At 44.1% G+C, this 22,784-nt stretch overlaps 1 protein-coding gene across 2 annotated transcripts in view; it reads right to left on the reverse strand.

Moving 5' to 3' along the window:
* HADH (hydroxyacyl-CoA dehydrogenase) overlaps positions 1-22,784 on the reverse strand; it is a 48,870-nt gene that overhangs the window by 7,003 nt on the left and 19,083 nt on the right. For both annotated transcript variants that reach the window (XM_082631172.1, XM_082631171.1), the window contains exons 2-6: positions 17,223-17,351; positions 15,989-16,146; positions 9,289-9,415; positions 5,362-5,451; positions 404-476 (exon numbers count right to left, since the gene is read on the reverse strand). In XM_082631172.1, coding sequence (XP_082487298.1) covers positions 404-476; positions 5,362-5,451; positions 9,289-9,415; positions 15,989-16,146; positions 17,223-17,351 — 577 coding nt within the window. The remainder of the gene's footprint in view (positions 1-403; positions 477-5,361; positions 5,452-9,288; positions 9,416-15,988; positions 16,147-17,222; positions 17,352-22,784) is intronic.

Here is a 22,784-nt window from a genome sequence, read left to right on the forward strand (position 1 = left end):
GCCTTGTTACTCATCTCCCTTCTGTCACAATTTTAGAACCTTAGGGAATTTTAAAGGTTTCCTAGCCCTGTGATTTTTACATCTACATCATCATCATCATCATCATCATGATTATTATTTTAAGCAATAAACCCTTTAACCAGAGATCCAGGATATAAATCCGTGTTGGCCTATGATTGCTCTGGCTGGGACTGTAGAGGGGGGTCTGTCCCAGGGCCACCTCAGAGGGAATCCAGGGGGGCCTGGGAACACAGTGACAGAGGCACGGGGGCCCAGGGGCAGGCTGATCCACAGAGCCAGAAAACATAAGCTCCTCCCCTACTCCTCGTGGCCCATCCCTTCCCACAGACCCTGCGGGAGAACTCCCAGACTCGCTGCACCCAGCCTGGGTCGGGACAGCTACCTCGTTCATACAGCCTGACTGCTTCCATGAGGTATGGCACCAGGAGACGGTTCACAATAAACCCAGGAGTATCCTGTCAGAGGAGAGAGAAAAACAGTAGACAAATGAATTTTCCATCAATTTTATCTTTTGTAAAGATAAAGATCAGATCACTCCTTCTCACCCTGGACTGTCACCCACATTTATCAAGCTATACATTTTCAAAATGTTTTAAGGTACCAAGACAGTCTCACTTCTATCTCACATGACAATTTATCCAACAATTATAGTACCCCAGAAGCCCCTACTGCACAGACCCTGAAATAAAGGAAGATAAGGCAGAGGGGTCACTAGAAAGAGCATGGCTTTGGGGGCAGGCAGATCTGGGCTCGAATTCTAATATTCTCTGACCTTGCATCATTCTGAATCTCAGTTTCATCATCTGTGAAATGGAAACAGTAACTTCCACCTCACAGGTTGTGAAGATAAATCAGAACACATAAAATGCTGTGCATATAGCCCTCCCCTCAAATGGTAGTCCTCTTACTCCTCTTCTCTCCCACATCCCTTTCAGGAGTCTAGAGAAAGTAACAGTCCATCTTGAACACTCCTCGTAGGAGCATGACCTCCCAGCTGCTCAGGATTTTCTCAGGCTCCAGCGCACAGCACAGGAAGGTGGAGCTGGGGACAGGTGCCGGGGCAAACAAGCTAACAGACCGATGGCCTTTCACAGCTCACTAGCCAAGACCCTCTACCCTGATGACTCCTTGTACTGCACACCCTTTCTTCATTTCCCCCTCATTAAAATGCTTAACCATCTCTCCTGGAGGCCTAGTATGGGGTCTGGATTCTACCTACTGATCTCTTTGGGAAGCTTGTGGGGCAGGCTGGGTTGGTTAACTTTTTGGTGGTATTTATGTGAAGTTGATTTCCACTAAGTAAATGGAGCCCGCTCTTTTAACAAAAGGCTGTGATCCTCCTGCAGGAAGAAATCTGCACCCTGGCCCCAGGCCTTGTGTCCCGTTTCAAGCACACACTGGACACTCCATAAACATCTGAATTAAAGACGCCCAGCCTCCTGCATTACTCTTCCAACTCACCTGACTGCACACCGTAGCCACAGGATTTGTAGCTCCTTTCACTCTGGACAAGCTGAAACCACACCTACCCCATCTCCCAGGAATACAGAGATGCACAAAAGAGCTTTATCAGTTTAACCAAGACTATATTAATATAACCATGTTGATTTAATAACTAGGGCATGGAAGCACTTAAATGCCCATCGACGGATGAATGGATAAAGAAGATGTGGTACATAAATACAATGGGATATTACTCAGCTAGAAAAAAAGAAAAGAATAATGCCATTTGCAGCACCATGGATGGACCTAGAGAATCTCATACCAAGTGAAATAAGTCAGACAGAGAAAGACAAATATCATGATATCGCTTATATGTGAAATCTAAAAAAGTGGTACAAATGAACTTATTTACAAAACAGAAATAGTCACAAGTGTAGAAAACAAACTTGTGGTTACCAGGGGAAAATTGGGGGGGGGGAAAATTGGGAGACTGGGACTGACAAATACACACTACTATATATAAAATAGGTAATTAATAAGGACCTACTGTATAGCACAGGGAACTCTTCTCAATACTCTGTAATGACCTATATGGGAAAAAAATCTAAAAAAGTGGATATAGGTATAACTGATACACTTTGCTGTACAGTGGAAACTAATGCAACGTTGTAAATCAACTATACTCTAATAAAAATTTTTTTTTAAAATAACTAGGGAGCTTCCCTGGTGGCACAGTGGTTGAGAGTCCGCATGCCGATGCAGGGGACACGGGTTCGTGCCCCGGTTTGGGAAGATCCCACAGGCCGCGGAGAGGCTAGGCCCGTGAGCCATGGCCGCTAAGCCTGCGCGTCCGGAGCCTGTGCTCCGCAGCGGGAGAGGCCACAACAGTGAGAGGCCCGCGTACCGCAGCGCAAAAAAAAAAAAAAAAAAAAAACTAGGGCAAAAATGTTTTTCAATTTCAAAAAGTTTATTGTAGAAATTCAGGATGGGGCGGGGTACCTGAATACATGAAGTACACCATATACAAGGTTAGAAATCAGAAAGCAGCCTGGGAAAAATATTTTCTCCATATATAATATATGGAGTTTTAAAATCATTTACATAAAGAGCTCACAGAACTCAATATGGAAAACATGCTAAAACTCACAAAATATTTAAAGAAATATTCATTAGAACAAAATAGCATGTTGCCGGTAAGATTACTGGCAAGAGGTTTTTTCCCCATTATAATATTCAATGCTGTTGAGGATGCAGTGATACTCTCATAATATTGGTAGAATGTAAAGAGACACAGTCCTTTAATTAAGCAATTTAATTTTATATAATCATACACCTTACATTTTTCATACACATATATTTATTAAATATACTTTACTGTACTTATTATATACCAGGTATTGTTTGTTCTAAGTACTTTACAAATATTAATTCATTTATTCCTCATAACAACCCTGTGAGACAAGTACTATTATTACCTCTACGTGAGGCAGAGGGTACTGAGGCACAGAGAGGTTAAGTGACTTGCCCAAGGTTACACATCTAATAAGTGCCAAAGCCAGGATGTGAACCCAGGCAGGCTGGCTCCAGAGTCCATGGCCTTAACCTTTTCACACCACACTTCCCCTGTGAAGTCTTACTAGGAAGAAAGACACATTTCAGGCACGTTCATGCCATTCTTCTGTGTCGGGTGTTGGTAAGCTACAATCCTGCAGGCCAAATCCAGTTGTAAATAAAGTTTTAGTGGAACACAGCCACACTTCTCTGCTGGTATGGTCCATGCAGCAGAATCGAGTAGTTGCAACAGAGACCATAAGCCCTAAAATATTACTATCTGGCCCTTGACAGAAAAGTTTGCTGACCCTTGTTCTATGTGATTGCCTTCTGTCGTCTGGGTGCCTCAGCAAGAGCTTGAATAACTGACCCTGAAAGACTCTCCAAAAGCCCTAAGGTATCACCTAAAAAGAGATGTAACAAGGGCAATTTTATGAGACCAGAGTTCCCAGGCCTGCATCTGCCATGGCCAGTCTGATGGAAGAACAAATCATCACTCTCCATGAATTAATGACTGTGCTGCTGAAGACCATCCCTGGCTTGTTCCCACACCTCCATTTTCATACCTGGCTTTTGATCTGCTGCAGGCTGATGCCCTTTCTAACACAATGACTACTTTCTGCCACAAACAAAGCATCAACTGGTACGAAAAAGTGCAACCATACCCTCTGGTTATTAATGTGATTTTTTTTTAATCCAAAATATTTAAAACCATAAAACTAAACCAAAAAAATGAGTGTTAAAAAATGAGATTCCCTAATCGAACACTACAGACCTCCACTGGGGGGACTGGCATGTGGAAGACTATTGGGGTCCACAACGACAGATGACTGATTCAGATGATTCATGAACAATTTGAGTTTTCATGGGTTAATACAATATTTGAAGTTTGAGTTCAAACTTGAGACTATTTTAGAAAGCAAAACTATGGTATGAGAAGAACCACAATGGTATTTAGAAGATTACGGTCAACCAGCAATTCCACTCCTGGATATATATCCGAAAAAACAAAAACACTAATTCGAAAAGATACATGCACCCCAATATTCAGAGCAGCACTATTTACAATAACCATGACATGGAAACAACCCAAGTGCCCATCAACGACAAATGGCTTAAGCAGACATGATATATATACAATGCAATACTGCTCAGCCATAAAAAAGAATGAAATTTTGCCATTTGCAGCAACATGGATGGACTTGGAGGGCATTATGCTACGTGAAGTCAGACAGAGAAAGACAAATACTGTATGGTATCACTTATATGTGGAATCTAAAAAATACAACAAACTAGTAAATAGAACAAAAAAGAAGCAGACTCACAGTAATAGAGAACAAACTAGTGGTTACCATGGGGTAGGGACAGGGAAATACAGGGGTGGGAGAATGGGAGAAACAAACTACTGGGTATCAGGTAGGCTCAAGGATGTACTGTACAATACGGGGAATATAGCCAATATTTTGTAGTAACTGTAAATGGAAAGTAACCTTTTAAAATTGTTTAAAAAATTTTTTTTAATAAAAAAGATTATGGTCAAAAAAGTAGATAACATATTTATAAAAATTTGTAATGGAAATTCTGTGACACAATTGTCCTTTCAGAAAAACAGCCAAGTCATGAAGAAGTGCAGTCCCTAAATCTGGGGGGAACTAAAGAGGAACTACAGCAAATGGAGAGACTGAAGGTAACCAAACCAAAGTAGGTGACAGCACCTGGAGATAATTTTACATATAATACCAGGTATCTCAAGAAAGGGGAAAAGGGCCTGAGGCAAGCTTTCCACCCACCATACTTCTTACTGAAAAACAAAACAACACAAACAAAATCATAAGCAACATTCCACTGAGAAACAGCTTCGTTTTTTGCTACCTTGGTTGAGGTGGGCTCTACCTCTCTCACACCATTTCCCTAATCACCTGCAGTGTTCTTTCCAAAAGGGAAGCCCTAGATTTCTGTTTGGGATTCATGTGCCACCAGGCTGTGCCTGACACACAGGGTTCTGGTTCCTCAGGGCCCAGAAGCTGATGGGGTAACAAAAACCACTGATGGAAACACAACCACTCATCAAGAGACAAAAGTCAAGACCCAGAGAGAAATCCGAGTTTTCAATTTAGCTGAAGCCGTGGCTCCATTTGGATCGCAGACTATCCACCTGATGGCCTTGAGCACAGCTTAGGAGTCCGGTTTCCCTGCTAGATGCAACTTGCTCTTTACAGCCTGCGGACAGGCCTGCAGCAAAAGTGGCCCATGTCCCACATCATCCTACTATGGAAGAATACTACCTGGAATAAGTCAGGTTCTGAGAAAAATCACCCCCCCTTACCAAGCTATCCATACTCTCACCTTGCAAGCAACAGGATGCTTTCCCAGCGTTTTGCTGAAGTCTACCAGAGATTCAAAGGTCTTCTGGCTGGTCATTGGTGTTTTAATGACCTGGAAATGTAAAGCAGAGAAGAGTTATAACCAGAAAGTCAGCAAACAATCTCAATAGAACAGTTCAAGGAAACACTGATCAAATATTGCCACACAGGTGGCAAAAATAATTTTAGTTTCAGATTAGAAGGATTTCAAGCCAGAAACAAAACGTCCACTTTAAGATAGTGGACTACTGCAGAACACACAAAATCAAGGCTTAAAACATAAATGTGGGGACTTCCCTGGTGGTGCAGTGGTTAAGAATCGCCTGCCAATATAGGGGACACGGGTTCGAGCCCTGGTCTGGGGAGATCCCACATGCCGCAGAGCAAGTAAGCCCGTGCACCACAACTACTGAGCCTGCACTCTAGAGACCGTGAGCCACGACGACTGAGCCCACGTGCTGCAACTGCTGAAGCCCACAGGCCTAGAGCCCGTGCTCCGCAACAAGAGAAGCCACCGCAATGAGAAGCCTGCGCACCACAACAAAGAGTAGCCCCTGCTCTCCGAACTAGAGAAAGCCTGCGCGCAGCAATGAAGACCCAACGCAGCCAAAAATAATAAATAAATAAACAAAATAAATTAATTAAAAATATATATAGGGGTGTGTGTGTGTGTGTGTGTGTGCATGCACACGCAGGAGAGTTCTACAGGCTTTGTCACTGAGACAGACCTGGGTTCAAATACCAATCACACCACTTACTGGCTCTGTGACCCTGGGAATGTTTCTTGAAATTGAAATGACATTGAAATCACTCTACCTGCCTCAAGGAATTAAGGTGAGAATGGAATTAGATTAGGAAGTAAAGCATTAAGGGCAGCTCCTACAAGGGCTGAAGTGCTCAGTAAATGCTGGCTTTTATTAGGGTTTTACTTGCTACTGTTAATTATTTCAGGGAGGTAACTGGAAGTCTACTAGAGTGTAACAACTGCCCTTAAAGTACTCTGCATGAAGTCACACCTTCTCGTAGCATACAGATGAGAAGGAGCCTCAGGAAAAGACAGGTGCACTCAGGCCACCCAGGTCCCGTGGACTCTGAGAGGAGTAATCCCCCCATTACTGCGCCCTCTCCCACACAGATGCCCCAAGCCCAACAGCTCCCTTTGCCTCAGAACAGGCACATCCCAGAGGAAGGCTTTCATAACCAGCAAACACCAGCCAATGGCTGGGGCCTGCCACCTGCCAGGCGCCTCAGGAAGGCTCCTGGCCGTCCTCCTGACCTTCTCTATGAGGTGCGCTGCCAGAGTTTGACTGCCACCCTGCTCACAGTGGCTGCTGGGCTCTACAGAAGTCAGCACCAAGGGCCACACCTGGCAGTCAACTCTCAGGCATTGTCAGCAATTAGATTTCAGCAAATGGAGAGAGACCCAGATGAATTTAAACTTAAAAATATATATAAATTAAATATACAATTTAAATGCCAGTTAAGGGCCTTCAACCAGAGTCAAAGCAAACAGGCGTGGCTTCTACATCAGACCCTTTATATGAGCCTAGGCAAGTCAAATCAACCCTCTGTGCCTCACCTTTCTTATATGAAATTGGGATGATGATATCTGACACATCCTCCCTCTTCTAAGAGGGCTATATGGTGTAATGAGCTAGTGTCTGTGCAGGATGAAAAGCTCTATATAAATGAAGAGAATCATTATCATTCATGTTTTAACGTGATCACAGCTTGGGGTGTGGGGCTACGTTATGGCACTAAGGGAAGTAAATGAGTGGAAACAGAAAAAAGCACCATGAAGATGGGGTTGAGGAATGGGATGAGATGGGCCAGAAACTGCTCTGCAGCCATCACAAATCAAACAGCAATAAGAGAATTATTCAAGAGGAGGTATAAAACCACCTCCATCAGAACCATATAGACTGAGCTGGGACATGGGCTACTAATTATGGAGTTTTAAAAAATAATTTGTTGGCTTAAAGGAGTCAATACTATAGGTTTTTTTTTTTAACAGGAGGGATGCATATTTACTCATTCGTTCAACAAATAGCAATATGCTACATATATTCTGTTCCAACACAGGGTCTGAAAAAATACACATAAACACACATAAATTGAGCCCAGCCCCAAATAAAGAAGAGCCACTCAACTTATGGTCCATTGTGGTGCTTACCACCAGCAACACATACATGAATGCTCAAGTTAAAGAATAAAAGTTGCATAAAGAAGAGCACTTTTGGAAAACACTTTCTAGAAAATGTTAACACTTGCCAAGCATTAACTGTTAACAATCAAGGTGCCATATTTCCAAAGACACAGATGGACATTATCAGATAAATGCAGTTGAAAACAGTATTAGAGTTTGAAGTAAATCTACAAAATTTGTCTGTATCTTCGAAACACATTATGTGCATGATATGGTAACCAAAAAAGTAATTAGTCCCTAAGTACTGAAATGCTGAAAATTCCATTCCACTTCCTTGCTCTTTTCTGCATAAGGAGAAATGCTGTTTCTTCTATTCCCTGTGCCCCTCCCTTTCATTCCTTAACTTCTTAAAAAACAGCCTTAGGGGTTGGCAGTAAACTGGAAGAAACTAAGAAGCAATGTTAGTGGAACAGATAATTCCTATCAAAAGATGGGTCAGAGTTGTCCTTGAAAGAAGAAAGAGAACTGTAACAAAACGTAGTCACCCTTAAACTACATGCTAATGCTTATATTGTGGGGGGAGGGGACACGGGAGGCGAAGGGGCCTGGAGGAGAAGGCAGCAGTGGAGAAAAAGACTCAGCCGCGTGCCCAGGGAGCCCCGGCCGGTCTCTGGAGGCCTGCCTGGATCCACAGCCCCACGCTTCGCGCATGGCAGTAACTCCGCAGCCTCAGCACAAATGCTACTTTAATAGCAGCTGCTCCTCAGACCCTGTAATGAGCCCCCCTATTAATGGCAAGTTGCCACATTTCAGGTGCAAATTATCTACAGTGACTCCACCTCCCTGGTACCTAAGACTCCAAGCAAGCAAGGAGAAGCAGCCCAAACAGGATCGCTGGCAGCCCTCCCTGGCCACTTTCCTCCACCTCCCAGGTTTGAGGTGGGGAGGTTCAAGGCTACTGGAAGCTGCTTTTTAATTTTTTTTCAACACCTTTATTGGAGTGTAATTGCTTTACAATGGTATGCTAGTTTCTGCTTTATAACAAAGTGAATCAGCTATACATATACATATATCCCCATAGCCCCTCCCTCCCACCCTCCCTATTCCACCCCTCTAGGAGGTCACAGAGCACCGAGCTGATCTCCCTGTGCAATGCGGCTGCTTCCCACTAGCTGCTTTAATAGCTCTGATCACAACACACGGGAGCTGTGCCTCCCCTGGCGACAATATCAAGGCCCTGTTACCTGGAGCAGAATTCACCCCGGGAACAGTGGTCAGGGCATATTACAGCGGCTCCTGTGGGAAACCAGGCTTCTAACAGAATTCCACATCCAGCATAGACAAACTGACCTGGACAAGACAATATGAACATGGGTGGCTCTCCCCTCCGTGGTCTCATCAAGCTAGTGGTCTTTAGTGCTGCCTTCCCAGTCTGATGCCTCTCTCTACACCTCCCATCAGCTACGGCACAAACAAGTAAGTGACATTCCACAAAGTTAACAGCCCTCCTGGACATCACTGGTCAGAACACAGGGCTGCAAAGAAACAAAGCACAGGGGCCTTCCTAGATATTAGGTGCCGTTTCTTCCTTTGGCTCTGAAAGGAGAGTCTGGCCAGAGAAATCCAAGCACAAGGACAACCCTCCACCCTGCCACTAAAATCTATCCAGTGCAATCCCCAGTGGCAGGGAGGGTGCGACTCACAGAAGCAGGGCTGAGGGCTGGCAGAGCAAAAGCACGCACGCACAAGTAGATACCCACTGACCTCCACAAGTTTCATCAGGGGCACTGGGTTGAAGAAATGTAGCCCGGCAAATCGGTCCTGTCTGGTGGTGGCATTGGCTATGCTTGTGATCTGCAAAGAGGAAGTGTTGCTGGCAAAGATTGTGTGTCTGTGGAGAGAAAGACAGTGGAGTATTGGAATGAGTCCCATCTTTGGAAACAGTCAGGACTCCTCTCAGGTGCAACACACAAGGTGACTGCTTACTGCCCAGGTCCTGTCCTTTCCTGACCCTAGAGGAAGTCAGGGAAAAGACACAGCTTCACACAAGAGGCTGAAATCAAGTGACCTGTTTCATTTAAATTTTGACATTTTAAATTCAAAAGTTACCTGTTCCAAAAGCCTACTTAGTCTTTACCAATGCTTCCTTAATTTTAGGGAGCAAAATTTCTCCCGGCTACTTGCATTATTTAATTCACACAGCATGTGAGAAACAAAAGGAGGCAACAACGTCAGTCACAAGATGAAACTCCAAGTGAACAAAAAGACTAAGGAAAAACAGGATGCATCACAGACACTCAAAATAAGCAAAAAACTGTGAAGAAACACCTAAATCCTTAACAAGAAACATCTGACATAAATATGAACTACAATCTTTTCCCCTCAAGTGAAAAGCTTTACTTTTCCATTGACTGGGAATTAAAATGAAAACAGAAAAAAACCAACATGGTCCACAAGAAGTTTTAAGGTTACACTAGTAGACTTGGGGAAGGAAGGATACACGTATACACATGATAAATGTAGTTCAAGGCATTCTTATTATTATAAAATCTCCTTAAAAAAGCAGTACCATCTTCTTTTGAGTATATAAAATATTAAATTATTAATTTAAAAAATCCATACTGACAAACCCAATTTAATTTTTAAGACCTCAGTGAAGTGGGGTGCCAAAGGCATGACAGGCAAATATTTAAAGAGACGGGCAAGACTTACCAGCTTTCCTACAGCACCACCTCGTGGATAAATGTACACAAAATGGCCTAATGCTAACTACAGCCACAGGGCCTGGTCACAGCGCAGGAAGGGGAGTGGTTCCTTACGACCAGATTGGGGGGTTCCTGCTTGCTCAAAAGGCAATACTACAATCTGCCTGAAATTAGGGGCAAGTGGGAAGGAGAAGGGAAGGGAGAAGAAACTAGTAATTTGGGAAGAGGAGAGAAGAGTGAGGTGAAAGCAGCTGGTGTGCTAGGTGGTGGCTACCAGAGGCTGAAGGAAGACCCTTCGTGTGCTCAGCCCAGGAAAGCACTTGACTTTTTTTTTTTAAATTTTTGTTGGGGTATAGTTAGTTTACAATGTTGTGCTAGTTTCAGGTGCACAGCAAAGTAAATCGGTCATACATATATGTATACCCACTCTTTTAGATTCTTTTCCCATATAGGCCATTACAGAGTACTGAGTAGAGTTCCCAGTGCTACACAGTAGGTCCTTATTAGTTATCTCTTTAATATATAGCAGTGTGTATGTGTCAGTCCCAATCTTCCAATTTATCCCTCCCCACCCCTTACTCCCCCACCCCATAACCATAAGTGTATTTTCTACATCTGTAACTCTATTTCTGTTTTGTAGATAAGTTCATTTGTAGCCTTTTTTTAGATTCCACATATAAGTGATATCATATTTGTCTTTCTCCGTCTGACTTCACTCAGTATGACAATTTCTAGGTCCATCCATGTTGTTGCAAATGGCATTATTTCATCCTTTTTTATGGCAGTAATATTCCATTGTATATATGTACCACATCTTCTTTATCCATTCCTCTGTTGATGGGCATTCAGGTTGCTTCCATGTGCTGGCTATTGTAAATAGTGCTGCAATGAACACTGGGGTGCATGTATCTTTTTGAATTAAGGTTTTCTCTGGATATATGGCCAGGAGTGGGATTGCTCGATCATATGGTAGTTCTATTTTTAGTTTTTTAAGGAACCTCCATACTGTTCTCCATAGTGGCTGTACCAGTGTACATTCCCACCAACAATGTAGGAGGGTTCCCTTTTCCCCACACCCTCTTGAGCATTTATTGTTTGTGGATTTTTTTGATGATGGTCCTTCTGACCTGTGTGAGGTGATACCTCATTGTAGTTTTGATTTGCAATTCTCTAATAATTAGTGATGTTGAGCATCTTTTCATGTGCTTTTTAACCATCTATGTCTTCTTTGGAGAAATGTCTACTTAGATCTTCCACCCATTTTTTGACTGGGTTGGCTTTTTTTTGATATTGAGCTGCATGAGCTGTTTGTATATTTTGGAGATTAATCCCTTGTCGGTTGCTTCATTTGCAAATATTTTTTCCCATTCTGAGGGTTGTCTTTTCATTTTGTTTACCGTTTCCTTTGCTGTGTAAAAGCTTTTAAGTTTAATCGGGTCCCATTTGTTTATTTTCATTTTTATTTTCATTACTCTAGTAGGTGGATTGAAAAAGATCTTGCTGTGATTTACAGACCAACGGAACAGGATAGAAAGTCCAAAGATAAACTCATGTATCTGTGGTCACGTAATCTATGACAAAGGATGCAAGAATATACAATGGAGAAAAGACAGTCTCTTTAATAAGTGGTGCTGGGAAAACTGGACAGCTACATGTAAAAGAATGAAATTAGACCACACCCCAGCAATCCCACTACTGGGCATATATATACCCAGAGAAAACCATAATTCAAAAAGACACATGCACCCCAATGTTCACTGCAGCACTATTTACAATAGCCAAGTCATGGAAGCAACCTAAATGCTCATCGACAGACAAATGGATAAAGATGATGTGGTACATACAATGGACTATTACTCAGCCATAAAAAGGAATGAAACTGGGTCATCTGTAGAGACGTGGATGGACCTAGAGACTGCCACACAGAGTGAAGTGAGTCTGAAAGAGAAAAACAAATATCGTATATTAACACGTATATGTGGAATCTAGAAAAATGGTACAGATGAACCGGTTTGCAAGGCAGAAATAGAGACACAGATGTAGAGAACAAACGTAGGGACACCAAGGGGGGAAAGTGGCGGGGTGGTGGTGGTGGTGGTGTGATGAATTGGGAGATTGGGATTGACATGTATACACTGATGTGTATAAAATGGATGACTAATAAGAACTAATAAAAAAATAAATAAAATTAAAAAAAAGAAAATTATAAAGAAATCAATATAAAGCAAGATGCTATTAAAAAATAGATAATAAGAACCTGCTGTATATTAAAAAAACCACAAAAAAAGCAGATTCTCAATCTATTCCATTAAAAATAAATAAATAAAAGCACACAAAAATGACTGCAAAAAAAATCAATGAAATTCGAATACACCCTAACACTATACACAAAAATAAACTCAAAATGGATTAAAGACCTAAATGTAAGACTGGAAACCATAAAACCATAAAACTGTAAGACTGGAAACCATAAAACTCTTAGAGGAAAGCATAGGCAGAACACTCTCTGACATAAACAGCATTTCACTTTTACGGCACAAGAACACTGACCTTTCTCAAACAACTTCTAAGTTGGCCAACTTAAAGGCCAGCTAGAGGGGCTTGTCCTTTAAAAAAAAAAAAGACTTTTTTTAAGGTTTAAAATTCTAGTTTTCAAAGTTTCTTGCTTTTTGGTCTGGGGAAAATAATATAAATTATCCCGTCACATAATATAAACCATCCCCCATCACAGAAGGCAAAGAGACCCTCTGCAGTAACAAGGAGTGGCTGACATGCCCTGAAGCACAGCAGCAGGGTCTCCACAACCCAAGGCTGTGCTAGCAGGGGTTCCACACCCCCCTTAAGAAAAGAGGGCTATCTCAAAGGTGAGGGTTACACACTCATCTGTGATGAGTGTGGCATCTTTTTATAGGACATATGAAGGGCAACTCATCTGCAAAAAGGGGAAACAAAGGCACACTGACTGGAGAGCACGTTTCGTCAAACAATGAAGTTACATTCGGCCCTCAGGATCCACAGGTTCCGCCAACCCGGATCAAAAATATTCCAAAAAAAAAAAAAAATTCCAAAAAGCAAAACTTGGACTTGCTATGTGATTTGCATAGCATTTACATTGATGTGGACCATTTTTTTTTAAAGTCTTTACTGAATTTATTACAATAGTGCTTCTGCTGTTCATGTTTTTTTTGGTCCGCGAGGCATGTGGGATCTTAGCTCCCCGATCAGGGATCAAACCTGCGCCCCCTGTACTGGAAGGCAAAGTCTTAACCACTGGACTGCCAGGGAAGTCTACATAGCATTTACATTGTATCAGATATTATAAGTAATCTAGAGATGATTTAAAGTATATGGGGGATTGCGTAGATTACATGCAAATACTACACCCTCGAGTAAGGGACTCGAGCATCCTCAGATTTTGGTATTCACAGGGGGTCCTGGAACCAACCCCGACAGATACAGAAGGAAGACTGTACATCAGGGCCCAGTGCCGAGTGTCTCCAACCCAGGACACTCCCAGCAGACATATTACCAGAAGGAGAAAGATGTCTCCTGCCCACAGACCTCCACCGCCACCTCTCCCAATCGGCCAGGCTGGCTCTGCTACTAAGTGTCTCACACTGCCTTCATTCAACACAAACACGATGTATGTACATATCATCTTCCACAAAAAAGTGCACTCTCACATTTTCCTTGAAACACTTGACTCTCTAGGACCATCTTTTGTTTGACCCTTTCTGATATTCACGTACCAAAAACCTTTCCTCTTAAATGCACTAACAGAAAATCAACAGCACAAGCACGATGGTCACTGGAAACACCGCCAGGTGTGAAGAAGCCTAGAGGGGGTGGTGGAGTGTGGTGGAGGAGAGCCCATGCTTTGTCAAAAGGGGGGAGCCAGGACTCAGCTGGGGTGGGCCATGGGCCTTAGGGAAGCTTTTCATCTGCACGTCTTATACTGCAGCTAGGGAATTTGTGCTCTCTTCCAGGATGCAACTGTTTTATCAGGGCTTCCAAGTGGAACTTTATCACTAGAATATATTTTCATCTCCCATTTTAAGTATCTAACTGCAAAACTAAGCAGTAAAGTATCTCAATCAAGCTGTTTTATCAATAAAAAAAACACAACAACAACAATTCAGCAAACATTCAATACAGGCGGTGATCTAAAATGAAAACGAGAGTGTGGAGAAGGATGGCTGGGGCCAGAAGCAAAGTCACATCTATGGTGTGCCTACTACGGGTCCTGTCACGTGTCACATCTGTTTTATGACATAAACTTAGGTGAAAGAGGCTAGTATAGTGCCTGACATACGGCAGCTCTCCGGAAATGTGAGCTGAGTTACACGAGTTTCCCAAACAACCCTGTGCAATAGGTACCACTACCCCTATTTCACAGACAGGGCAACTAGTCTTAAGAGTTAGAACTGGGAAGGTCTTGGAACTTATTTACCCCTAACTCCTGAACTCAAATTACAGATGATAAAACTGAGGGCCAGAGGGGGGTCATGACTGTCCAAGGTCAGAGAGGGAAGTGGGGGGGGGGCCTGGCACGAGGCCCCAGGCCACCTGACTTTCCCCTAACAGTCCTTCCCTTACTCGACGCTGACAAAAGAGGGCAGTCAGACCCGTCACTGTCACGAGGGAATGACCAACATTCCAATAAAGACCAAACTGCTTGACAATACTCCCTTTTCTGGGGGTGGGTGTTTTACTGACTCAGAGGGCTCCCCGCTGACCTGCAAGTCAACACCCCTACCAAGACAGCCTTCTGCTTCTGTAGATGGTGCTGCAGCCCCTAAATGGCCGTGTACAGCACATGAGCATGCTGGTCAGCAGAGTGACACACAGGTGACAGAAAGACAGGCCTCTTCTCTTTGTCAGGGCAGGGCCTCTCTGGCCACCAGACCATAGAGCTCTAAGGGCTGACAACCCAGCAGGCTGGTATGCAAGTGTTTCTCTTTAGCCAGTGCTCAATGGTAGCTGCCTAAGAATTACTGTTGTCATATAATCTTATTTGACTTTGAGTCGCAACCAAGAAGGGTGAAGCGTGCCCAGGCAAACCACAAGAAGAGCATGAATGAATACATCAGGTGTCACTATCACCAAGAGCCACATGCAGAACTAGAGCTGCACATGTGCACAGCTTGCTGACACTGCACAGACAGTCCTGAGCCCAGCGGCCCTGTGCCTGACCTGCATGAGGCTGGCTCTCCTCTCCCACCCTTTGCCAGGAAGCTGGGTAAGAACTCAGTGCTCCTTAAAGGCTCCCAAGAGCATTGTGATTTAACCCACAGAAAGCTCAAAGCAGGAGGGTCCTAGAAAACTGTGTAGACAGAGAAGCATTCCCTTCAATTACATCATTCTGTTGGTTCCACCCAAAAGAGGAGACACACCAAATTGCTCTGAGGTTGCTCAGCAGACATTTAAGGACATGTCCGAGTGCCTCCATCCTCTGGCCTGGAGGAGGGCCCATGACAAAGATGCTGCAAGAGATGAAGGCCTGTCCCTGGATGGACCCTCCATTTCACATGGGAAATTCCACCCTAATTTGGGGACAAGGATCAGATCAGGGCAGCCCAAGCCTCAGGAAGCAAATTGGGGGTGGAGGATGGAGAACAAAGGCAACAGTGTCAGCTCTTCTGGAAACAGCTGTAGGGTAATAAAAAGTCTTAGTGCCAGAAGACTCCTTCCCAGGAGAAAAGCCCAAGCGCCCAGGAGGAAGCCCCCAGAACCTACAAGATCTCCCAGAGATCACGTACTCGGCAGCAAACTTGTCCAGCCTCTTGAAGAGCTCGCTCTTCACCTTCAGATTCTCTACGATGGCCTCCACCACCAGGTCTGTGCTGTGGACCACGGATGCTGCGTCCATGCTGGTCAGTATGCTGCTCAGGGTCTTCTCCATGAACTCATCGCCAGCCTAATGCAGTGGAGTAAGAAGAGAACAGTCACTGGGCTCACTGGAAAATGGTGTGTGACTTGCTGCTAAGGCGAGAGGAGAGAGGAGGGCAAGGATACCCCAGACACAACTTGAATGTGTCCTGAAATTCTGAGAAATAAAACTCCCTACGTTTCTTCTTAGGGCAGACAGCATCTCAGTATACTTCTGGACACCAGGGCAAGAATCAGCCTGTGAACAATCCCAACTGCGGGTCAGCACACTGTCGTGTGTCAGTCATAATCTTTCAAGCTCTTAGTCGGCTCTGCTCCAGTTACTAAACTGTTTGTTCACAGCACCTGTGTTGACCTGTTCTATTTGTTCCGAGAGAAAAGCCAGCCAGCCATGTACTGTTCCATGACGGGCTTCTTGGAAGCCTGTAATTTGTCTTCCAGAAAAGGGTAAAGGCTGAGCTCAGCCCCATCCATGAGTCTGAGAGGTGGTGCTGACTATATCCCTCTAGTAGGAGGCAGGGAAGAGCTGAGTAAGGGCAGGAGCAAGGAGTAAGAAAGCTGAACTCAGCAGTCGCTCGTCAAATAATGATCGCCCATCACGTGCCGGCAACGGGTGGTTCAAAAGCACGCCAGACACAGTCTCTGCTCTAAAAGAGCTCACAGTCCTGTCTTTTCCTCATTTGTGCCTCCAGGTTTCCACAAAGAGACCTCAGTTAGGGCAGAAACAGACAGCGCCCCTATCAGCTGCCATTTTACTTCAAAATGTAATTTGCCCATGAGGATTCAAAATGGTCACAATCAGCTAAAGGCATCCAAAGTCATCAAGAAATAAACAACTATCAGAGCTGTTCAACAGAAATATAATGCAAGATGATAGGTGATTTAAAATTTCTACTGGTTGCATTTTAACAAGCAAAAGGAAACAGGTAAAATTAATTTTATTTAACCCCAATATTTCTTATGGAATATTTAGTGATTATGTTATTATACTGGCCTAAAGTTTCAATTCCAACAAATTGAAAAAGCAAGCAAAGGCCAGAACCCCCTCACAAATGTGAAGTGGTCAGAGGACTGGTCTTGAGGACGTTGAGGACAAGAAATTACCTTGGGGTTTTCTGCAAACTTCTTCTTGGCCACTTTCCGAAGGCTTTCCTCAATTCCCTTTCTAGATTTTGCCAGGATGTCCTCTGTTTGGTCCACCAACACTACTGTGTGGCCAGTTGCTGCAGCAACCTGGAGCAAAAAAAAAAAAGCAAGAAAACATAAAAGTTAAAAAAAAAAAAAAAAAGTAGATGGGAATTCCCTGGCGGTCCAGTGGTTAGGACTTGGCGCTTTCACCACTGGGGTGCAAGTTCAATCCCTGGTTGGGGAACTAAGATCCTGCAAGCCGTGTGGTGTGGCTCAAAACAAAAAAAAAGAAACAGTAAAGTTTCATATTCTACATGAACTCTAACACCATTCTACTCAAAATATCGAATAAACGTAAGCCAACAGTAATTAAACACACACTTCTTACTTCTTCCCAGGCACTGCTCTAAACCCTTAACACGATGACAATTCTCCAAACAACCTTACACGGTTAAAAAATATGCCCACAGTCACACAATAGGTAGGCCGCAGAGCTGGGATCTGAATCAAGGTTCTGAAGGCCACACTGTAACCACTACCCCGGGCTGCGCTGTCCAACACAGAAGCCACTAGCCACACAGGACTATTTAAATTAACTGAAATTAAGTAAAATTAAAAACTCAGCTCCTCAGTTGCATCAGTCCTATCCCAAGTGTTCAACAGCCCATTCACAGAGCACCTACTCCCTCCCCAACCACCTTGCTTCCTTAGAGCTGGCCCAGCTTGTGCAGATTGACCCGTGGCTCATCTCCACTGCAGTCCTTAAGTCAACAATGGGTAAGATTTTAACAATGGTGGCAAAAAGACTCATGTCCCCAAGGGCTAATTAGTGACAAGACTCCTAGGAAACTAGGTCTTGTCATCAACCAATTTAAAAGGAAAATTCCCCTCCCGTCCCCTTGCCCATCTTGGTTAAATCCTGAGGGTACGTTTAGTGAAGCTGCCCCAAGTTCGCATGGAGCCAGCCTAGTTTAGCCACAATCAATGACAAGTCAAGCCCTACCTACTTCATCACAGTTTGCCAATAGCTCTGGCAAAAACTGTGGAAAAGGTAGATACATTTTTTATTTCATATTACAGGTAGGTGTTATACTCAGTTCAAGCCATAAGTAATAGGACACACATGGCCTAAAACAAACATCAGTGATGCAAGATAACAGCACAACTGAGATGCCTCTCAGGGTCTGGAGAGACCCCACAGAACCACTGGCTTTGGAACGTCTGTGGACCAGTGGTACGTGAAAGAGGGGCAGGTTAGCAGAAACAAACCTGCCCAGAGATGACAGTAAAGAGTAGTTCTAAACCACCGTCATGATGTGATTCTGGAAACCAGGCAACTAAAAACTCAAAGTTGAAAACCAAAGAGCAAAAGAAACAGAAACAGAAGAGCAAAACACAAAGAAAAAAAGGTTCATATCCCAAAGAAAGATTTCCAAGGAACACTTCTAAAAACGACAGGACAGGTTTTAGACGGACGTTAATTAAAAACAGCGTCTCCCTGAGAACGCTGCACTTAGGACTACGAGTCTGAGCCTGTGGGGCCTGTAGGCCGCATAAGCACCGCCAACGCCCCAGAGACTGGAACCGAGAAAAGGAAACACTGCCAGGACCGGAAGGTCTGACAACCACAGCAGGGCAATGGGGGTAACGGAATGAGTTATCTTGATAAAAAAACAGAGGAAAGAAGCAAACTTGCTCTGTCGGCACAAACACAGGCTGCAGGCAGCAGCAGGTCAAAGTAAAATAACACCCCGAAAGCTAAACACCCATCAGTCCAGACCAGGTTTCTCCCTAAGTAACAGCAGACCAAGGCCCATCTTGCCAACACCTCAAATCACTGGACACAAATCTGAACCTCCAATTCAATAAATTCAAACTAAAAAAGCAAGAGCAAATTTAGAAACTGTGCAGGAAAGACCACACTGTGAGACTGTTATCTTTAGAAAGGCTCTTGGCTGGTGTCTGGAAACGTACATTTGGAGAGGGTTCCTGCTCGTAGTATCTAAACTGTGCAATATGGTTTACACTCACAACTGCTTTCCTTCTGAGAGTCTGAAATTCTGGTGCTTGCCAGGAAGAGGGTGCCTATGTGACCAGCCCCAGTAAAAATCCTGGGCTCTGGGTCTCTAATGAGCATCCCTAGTAGACAGCATTTCACATGTGCTGTCACAAGTTGCTGCTAGAGGAATTAAGTGTGTCCTGTGTGACTTCACTGGGAGAGGACTTGAGAAGCTGGCACCTGATTTCCTCTAGACTTTGCCCCACACGCCTTTTCCTTTTGCTGATTCTGTTCTATATCCTTTTCCTGTAATAAGTTATAGCCACGGGTGATGACTCTATGCTGGTCCTGTAAGTAAATCACCAAACCTGGAGAAGTGGGGGAAATTTGGTGAGGAACCCTGACACAGAAAACTAAGAAAATAAATCTCAAATTCCAGATGCAGCTGGTGATGAAACTGAACTGCTTTGAGGCAGGCAGCACTGGGGAGCAACAGCTGAAGGGAGGTGTGATGGCCACTGGTCGGGCACCTCATCTGCAAGGTGGGGCAAGCAGAGGTGCTGGCTTGGGGACCTTCCCTTTTTGTCCTGGTTCCTCTGTCTGACAGTCCCTCTGGAATAACACAAGTGGTTTTCACCTTGTTCCTCTTAACCTCTGACCTAGGTCATCCTTTCAATAGGCCAGACAGGATTCCTCAGGTTCCCCCTTTTGCCCAGGTCCCAATCCACTCTCCCGCACTTCACCTCCAGCATCACTCGGGCTTTTCTGCTCCTCAAGGGGTTGGGGAGGAAAATTCAAGTACATTTGGAAGAAGACAGTGCCAAAGCTGAAGGGAACAGAGACAAAGAAAGACAGCAAGGGGCTTCCCTAGTGGTTCAGTGGTTAGGACTCCACGCTTCCACTGCAGGGGGCACTGGTTTGATCCCTGGTCGGGGAACTAACATCCCGGAAGCTGCAATTGGTGACCAAAAAAAAAAAAGAAGACAGCAAAGGCAGTGTCTTTCTGCTTTAAAACTTTATAATCCCACTGAGAAAACATGAAGGAAAAAAAACCACTCAACAATACAAAGTTCCATATGTAGGATGTCAAAGAAAATAAAAACCACATGGTGAAGAATTCTGTCAGGCAACAGATCTCAGAAAGCTGGGTAAGAAGAGTACACCTGGAATGGGCCATCTTCCCAAGGAACAAGGTATTAACCTTAAAGAGGTGGAGCAGAATAAGTGAAGGAGGTGGAATCATGCCATCTCTCTAGAAAGCCTCTTTCAGAGTTATTATAATCGTGTTTGTGACAGTCACAGGGCATTTTTGGTTATGTGGCAGATAAGCCATAACGCTATCCTTATGATTACTTTTTTTAAATTGCAAGCAGAACCAAACCTAGAGAGGAAGCAACCCTCAAAAATTCAAGTGAACCAAGAGAGACTTACAAAAACACTAAAATTCAACTGGGAAAAACCCTGGCCAAAAAGCATTTTCAGCCTAAATGCTGACTTTCCACTCCTATCCAAAATCCTCTGATAAACACCGCCAGCTGCCCACCCACACTCCCCCTCCTAGTCCCCCGCCCCGGCCATAAGGAGACACTGGGCAATTCAGTCACTGCCTTGCTCATCCCGGCGTCTAAATGAGCACACTAGAGATGATACAGTATGTAGACACGAGCCAAAACCAGCTATTAAATCAAGGCTCTCTCTAGGCAATGCTCCAGAAGAGCAAAGTGCACGTGTCAAATGACCCATGTCAAAGTTACTGAGGGTGTAAAACCTCTGTTTACTTTCTCATCTCAACCAGAAGATACAGGATGTGCAAGGAGGGGCCGAGCCTCAGAGAGAAAGAAGACAGACAGATCTTCCCAGTGTCACTGATGACATCCTCACTCTGCAAAATTTCCTTCAGCCCCACAGGGCCTCAGTGGTCTGAAAGAGGCTGCTCTTGTAGAAACTTAGCTCAATTTTTTCCCCTACCTCAACTGACTGGAGAATTTTCTACAGGTTTGGGCTCTCCAAAATGCCTAAACTGGTATTTCTGGTGTAGTAAGAAAGCAACAATTGTATACTCTAAATGGTTATCCCTTTAAATAATTTCTACTTCAGCTTTTCTTACCTTGGTTAACTCATAAAGCTTCAAGAAAATACGAAGGAAATATTATGGTAGAGTCATTCCACAAATATAGTTAGAGAAGGACATTCTGGTTTAAACCCAAACTGGATATGGTTAGTGGGGAGTTCCCTGGCGGTCCAGTGGTTAGGACTTGACACTTTCACTGCCGTAGCCTAGGTTCAATCCCTGGTCAGGAAACTAAGATCCTGCAAGCTGCGTGGCACAGCCAAAAAAACAAAAAACAAAAAAAAACCCAAAGTGGATTCGGTTAGGACTGAGTAGAGAAAATACGAGTGAAAAAGAGAAATTTATATTCTTGAAATGTTTTCCATCTCATGGTGAAGCTCTTGGTTGCATAGCAGTAAACTACCGTTACAGCACAGCTTCAACTGATTTCAAAGAAAGCAGTTATTTTCATCCTACCCACTTGCAGAGAGTAACCCAACCTAATGCTCAAGTTCCTTGCAATCATTTCTTGCAGACATACCCAAGAGACACAAGGTTGGCAGTATCTTGAGGGCAACTTACTGTCCTATTCATCTTTGCAAACCCCAGTGCCTGGTCCATGGTGGGCACTCAATGTATATTTGTTGAATAAGTAAATGATCAAACTACATCTAGCCCACTGCCTGGTATGTATTAGATGCCTGATAACATTTCCACAGGATGAGTCTAATGTTCTTTGATTCTATTCATCTACTCCAAGTGGGGTTGACATTCCTCTCCTACTGCTGTGTGTCTAAACAGGCTACCACCGGGATAGAGTTAGGATGCAGGCAGCCTGTCCCTTGTCCCCCTGCAATCCATGTCCAACCTGAAAGCTGCATGACTCTCATCCCAGACTGGCTCAATAAGCTGATGCAACCTTAAGCATGGCCAGCAGTCAGATCTTCATTCATGGCTTGAGCTACACGCGGGTTTGAAGGCAAAAGCCAGAAAAAATAGAACAAGAAGTGCTGTTTTTCTTGGAAGCCAAGTAACTGTACTGGGGTATACAAACAATCTGGACAGTGGGGAAGCTGTCAAATAGTTTGGATGAAAAAATGCAGATTATTAGGAAATGCTTTCCACCAAACGACCAGAGGTCACAGACAAGAACTCTGGCCTCTCAGAGGTGAGCACTTTTGCTCCCCTGCGCCAACACCCACGCTCCCCTGGGGCGGAGGGCAAGCACCATTTAGAGTCCCATGCTGAGCAGGGCGCTACGTGCGTTCCCTTTACTACTATTGCTTCCTCGTGGCTCAACACCGTGTCGCGGCTGCTCCAGGCCCTGAGACAAGGTGAGGAACAAAACAAATCCCCTGCTCTCAGAGAACTTTCACTGCTCATAAATTACCCCGTTTGGTCTGCACAACAGCCTTTGGGGGAGGCACTGTAACAGTAAGCAAAGTCTGGATGTGATGGGGCTTTGACGCTAGGGCCGCCTGTATCCAGA

The sequence above is a fragment of the Mesoplodon mirus genome, assembly GCF_964341445.2.
Source record: "Mesoplodon mirus genome assembly, chromosome: 2".
NCBI classification, from domain to species: Eukaryota; Metazoa; Chordata; class Mammalia; order Artiodactyla; family Ziphiidae; genus Mesoplodon; species Mesoplodon mirus.